The sequence below is a fragment of the Trachymyrmex septentrionalis genome, unplaced genomic scaffold, assembly GCF_001594115.1.
Source record: "Trachymyrmex septentrionalis isolate Tsep2-gDNA-1 unplaced genomic scaffold, Tsep1.0 scaffold107, whole genome shotgun sequence".
Classification (NCBI taxonomy): domain Eukaryota; kingdom Metazoa; phylum Arthropoda; class Insecta; order Hymenoptera; family Formicidae; genus Trachymyrmex; species Trachymyrmex septentrionalis.
This window is the reverse complement of record NW_017304196.1, coordinates 800,231-805,962: the sequence shown is the minus strand read 5'-3', so window position 1 is coordinate 805,962 and position 5,732 is coordinate 800,231. Positions and strand designations below refer to the sequence as shown.

The 5,732-nt window shown below is 36.4% G+C and overlaps 1 protein-coding gene across 1 annotated transcript in view; it reads right to left on the bottom strand.

Moving 5' to 3' along the window:
• Positions 1–686: 686 nt before the first annotated feature.
• The window catches only part of LOC108747011 (semaphorin-1A-like), a 227,487-nt gene continuing 222,441 nt past the window's right edge, over positions 687–5,732 (bottom strand). Inside the window, exons 13-16 of the mRNA XM_018484219.1 lie at positions 5,099–5,380; positions 3,158–3,295; positions 1,930–2,225; positions 687–1,869 (exon numbers count right to left, since the gene is read on the bottom strand). Coding sequence (XP_018339721.1) covers positions 1,144–1,869; positions 1,930–2,225; positions 3,158–3,295; positions 5,099–5,380 — 1,442 coding nt within the window. The 3' untranslated portion in view covers positions 687–1,143. The remainder of the gene's footprint in view (positions 1,870–1,929; positions 2,226–3,157; positions 3,296–5,098; positions 5,381–5,732) is intronic.

The window sequence follows — 5,732 nt, the reverse complement described above, 5'->3', positions numbered from 1 at the left end:
ATCACCTAGCAAATTACTGAGACAGTCTTAAATATATATATATATATATGTACATATATAATTATGTACGTTTTGTTCTTTTTCCAATTTTCTTTTTGCCGCAACTTTATGTAACTTTATGTAAATTTTTGCACTATCATAGGATTTTTAACATATATATTCCTCGAAGAAACTATATACTGTTGCCGTTATATATGCCCGCGAGAGCTAAGTTATAGATAAACATACTCTCGTTCGTATTCCTCGCCATTACCAGTACTCACAGCACGGCAATAAGTGCACAACGATATTCAAATTAGTCTTACTTAGATCTCTCTCTCTTTCTCTTCCTTTTTCTCTTTCCTTCTATACTTCGTTCCGTTCTATTGAATATCTTAAACAAAACGCATAAATGAGGCACTTGCCCGAATCTATACCGGCCATATTAACACTCCGTTCCTGTTATAGATCAAGATCTGCCAACAATTAATACACGGAAGGCACGCCTCGTCTTTCGCGCGAATGCTTAAAATGTCTCTACAGAGTGTTTTTCGTTTTATCTTGCATCAGTCTAAGCACCTAACAGGCCACTGCTACGAACACAGTCCTCATATGGTATCACATTACATTACTACGATTGAATCTTCGTCGTCGTTGTTGTCGGCATATGCTTTCCCTTACATTTGACTTTTTCTATTATTATTATCGAGACCAAAAAAAAAAAAAAAAAAAGAAAAAGACTTCAAATTGAATCCTATACAGAATGATTCCACGGTAGTTGCGAGCGTGGAATCGCGCGACGGACGATACTTGGCAAAGCTTGAAAATACTATAAAAAAGTAGATCCTGGGCTTATCACGAGACTATTCGCCGTCGACACTTGCGTGTCGCTATGTGATCACGATAGTATTTTCCGACGTAACTTTCAGCCACGTATTCATTATGAAGCTACGGGAAGAGGGAAAGAGGGGTTTCGCTGCACGTAGTACCATATCCATAATAATTCCCGGCTCTTCTTCGTAATGTTGTAGAAGATACATACAGTTTCTCACTTTTAGCACTGCTAATAGTCGCAGGTGCACAAAGTCACGTTCCTAGATGTTATACTCGTAATCAAATCATAAACAGAGCGAATCGCTTCGTCCGCTGATGCGGAAAGTACTGTCACTCTCGCGGCGCTTCGTGAGTAAGTCCTCGTCGAAAACACACCGAGTTCGTATCGTCGCGTTTACGATAGTTCCTGTCCCTAAGCAGGAAATTGTCGTCCTCCCTGCTGTATTGGGCCATGGATTGAGATCGTGGTGGCGGACTATGCGCGGCCATGTACGTGACCATGTTGTTGAAGTTTGGCAGGAATTGCGGATTAAAGAGCGATAGGATTTTCTCGTTAAGTTCACGGGGACTTCGAGTGGGCACCATATAATGATCCCTCGCGTTGCTCGTCACACCGTGCCGATCGAATAGATCATTTTCGATGGTGGGATGTCGCTCACAGAGATCGTCAAAACTGTTTGCGCTGTCGCTGCCGCCGGATTCTTCGCACGTCGGCGCGTTCATCAATGTCGTCTCGACGCACTCGGACTCGGATTGATGATACTGACTGCATCTCTGGGCCGCCGCTGCGGATCGTTGCTGCGTATCGTAACCATCGAAGTATTCGAGTGTGCAAACCTCATCATTCCCGATACTCTCGTAATGATCCTCGTAGCGATCCTCGTCCAGCTTATGGGTGTTGTTAGTATGATCCGTGGCGATACCGGTGGTGAGGCTTGTGGGCGTCGTTCCGTCGTCGTCCTCGTCGTCGTCGCCGCCGTCCTCATCGTTGCGCTCATCCGACTCCGCGAGGTCGGAGGAAGAGGAGGTGGAAGATGCGCCAGAACCCGTGGGGTCCTGTGGCAAGCCTCAAACGGCTCTGTGTCGCCTTCTGTATCATATGTACGTTTTCTTCACCTTTTGTACTGGCTTGTTTTCCGCGGATGAATTCGCGTTCTTGCCATTCGGGTTCTTGGGCGGCACATTCAGCACGAGATTGATGGACTTGTTGTTGAATCCAGGCGACTCCGAGCTCTCTGTTAGTCGATTGAGTTGTTGTCGTTGCTCAGAAGGTTCTGGATACGATGATCCGCGTAATCTCTGAGAGAACCAGAAACCAAAGGCGAAACCAGCCACCAGAGAACAGAAACAGGTCCCTATTAGCGCACCCGTTAATGTTTGGGCCGAATATACTACCGGTGTTACGGTTACGCCTGTAATCAGAATGCAACAAATTAGAGACCACTAAATATTAAGATTGTCTTTTGCGAAAACTGCTCGCGCGTTTTGTCTCTAGTGTTCGAAACGGAAGGAAACAATTAAAGCGAATAAGAAAAATGAATAATAATACAAACAATAAAAACATAATCGATCTTCGTAAATATCACCCGTACAATAAATGTGACAGAATGTTTCGTTAGAAGCAAAATTAAGTATTTTGGTAATATAATCAAGAAAGATGTTACATATCAGAAAGATCATGATTCTATGTATTCAAATGCTGAGTAAAATTTCTTTATACAATGCTCCGTTTTCAAGAGAATCGATTTAAAAAATCGGAAAATATACCTATATAATAGTTAATATAAATAAGTGGTATCGTTTTTATTAAAAAATTTCAATTAAACAATTTTTAACTACATTGCAACATAAATGGTTCAACGTGTTTTTTATAGTTGCTATATAAAATTGCATTTAAAACAATAAAACAATCGAATAGAAAATGATTACGACTGTCAAATAACGCTTTTGTAAAATATTAAAACTGTATTTTTATTTTAGTAAATAGAGAAAAAGAGAGAAAAGAGAATAGAGAATCCTAATTAAACAAATTAATCGATAACGTAAAAATTATGTAAGTAATCTTAAAATAGGAAAGATATTATTTCATTTTTTCAAACCTTGTTTTTTTCTTTAAAAAAGAAAAATGATATTTCTTTTCTCAGTTATACCATCAATAACAGATCATTCTGTTAGCATACCGATAAGACATTAGTTGCAAACATAAAAATAAGTCCGCTTCGGAAAACAAAATACCATGAGAGGAGAATCAGTTAAAGCGGGATCGTATATTATGAGAGGGATTTTCGAACACTGTAGTAACTGTAACTGAACTATATCAGTGCGATGTGATGATGTTGGTTACCTTGAGGCTCATTAGCCCTTGGCTGTGTACGACCGTACTGATTTTCCCGATCCAATTCGATGATGATTTCATTCTCCCCATCGGACTCTTCGCGCCCAATTTCGCGCGCCACCGCTGGTTGGACGGACTTCGTTACCTCTGGAGTAACATTTACCAATATGATGACAGACGACAGATGATTACGTATAAAATGATTTCGCATAGTTATTGCAGCGTACATTAGATGCTATGTATGCCTTTATACTCGACATTTATAGATTTGGATTTAAATATCACATTTATGATAAAGAAACTTTATAGATGGTTACGCAAACGGCGACTATTAATTTCTATTCTACCCGCTCATTTTGCTACTACTAGAGTACGGTTTACTTGACGCTACAAATGTTTCGAAACTTTTGATCGATCAATCGGAAGGAAGAATTTTACTAATTGACCAATTAAAAAATGTTTCGAAGCATTTGTAACATCAAGTGGACCGTAGCCCTAGATATGACATTTAGACATTCGTACACCATGACTGTAAAGTAAAAATATTTAAAATCTATTTTTTTTTTTAGATTAACTTAATTGTTGCTTTTTAACTTTTCATGTGGGATATTTGCAGTTTCTAAACTTCAATTTCAAATACAATTTCGAACAGTTCGAAGTCATGATGTACATTAACCATCATTAATATCTGATGCGCCCGACCTGGAAACGCTGCGAAAATATACATAACACCTAGCGTACGCATGAATAGATATGTATATTATGAAATAGCTGATCATGAGCTGTGTTAGCCGTGCGAGCAGTATTCTTAGCATAGTTGAACATGCGAAAAATATTACTTAATTGTTTCAGATCTGACACATGTATAGCGTACATGTATATACTTTTGAAATTTTTTTAAATTCAAATTTTATATAGGTATTTTGGATATATTATTATAAACATTTATACTTTCAGCTTTGTTCTTTTTATGATAAACGCTATCTTCCAATAAATTCTTTTTCAATCCTTTTTTCCGATTTTTTAAATAAAATTATGTGTAAAATCAAAACAAGAAAAAGTCAGATGTGAAGCAGTTTGATGTTCGCTAGGAGTTACAAAAACTTGCCCCAAAAAATTTATTGTCCATGTATTCTTTAGCAGCGTATTAGACGAAAAAGCGTGTCCACAAAAAAAAATAATCACATATCTTAATTGTTATATATATTAGGTTTTATATCAGATGAGTTATCTATTTTCTATTTTTTACGTTTTAAAATAGCTATACGTATATTCAAGCTTATAAGAAAGAGGAAGTGTGAACAAAGTGGAGGAAGTGTAATTAAAATAAATACACTTAGTAGAAGAGTTTTTAAGAAGAGTTTTTAAGTTTTGTAAATTTCAAAAAGATTGCCTATTTTTTTCAATTTTTTATTTAAGTTTTTAATTTCCTATTTTATATAATTTTATGATCCTCCTTTCGCAGAATGAGTATTGTATGCTGAGGAACAAAATTAATTGTTCGCGTTGAAAGTACAAGGTTAAATAAACTACGATATATTAAAAGTTGCACAGAAAACTTTTCGAAAAAAATCTCGAAACTTTGATAAAATCTGTACGTTGAGTTCGTATATAATGTATAAAAAGCACAATCTCATTACTTGTCCGAAATCAATTATCAAAAATAAATTTGAGTAAATTGCGTGCTCTCGAAATATTCAAACAGAAGTAGACATCTGAGTTTCAAGTTTGAAAAATTTATATTATTCGAACCAACTTGTATAATTTTGCATTCGTCGTAGCAAAAGAAAGTTAAAATAAAAAATAAAATAGAAGAGAGAATCAAGTTATAAAATTATTAAACAAGCAATCAGAGATAGCGATATATCATAATATATCATACATACATTCACACATTCCCGGGAATAATCCCGATTACAATTACAATATAGTCTACATCAAAGACAGTACCTGGCTCGTGCCCGCAGCTTCTGTGTCTACCGGTCGGGATATCTTGAAACAGTGTCTTGTCGGCGTTGTCGTGGAGTTTCGTCAGTACCGCCACGCAGAGGTTCGCGGTCGCATCCCAGGCGCAATGAGGATCTTGTAAGGCGACGCAAGATCTGCAAGTAGCCGCAGCAGGTGAGTCACAATGATGTAAGGGAACTGCGCGGATCTCAGAGTCCGCAAACACTACCAGTTTACTTGCTTCGCCAGCTAGATGAACTACCAAAAGATCTTTGACCGCTTGACCTGCAATAAAGAAATGTACATCACGATATAAAATAATGTGAAACACATGCTGTGTGTTACAAAATCGCATAAAGTATGTTTTAATTTGTATTTTAGTTTTTTATTTATTTAAAAAATAAATAAATAAATAAAATGTTAATAAATAAATGTATGAAAATAAATTTTTAAAAAGTTATAAATACTTTCGATTATTATTTATTTTCTAAAAAATCTCTAGTTATTAACGCCAAATATCCAATTGATAGAGAGCTAATAGATTCGATCACAAATAAGAGAGTTATTTAAAGAATATAGAAAAGCGTGACATTTCCAAATATCACTTCATTAAAATGTTATTATTAAATACACGAAA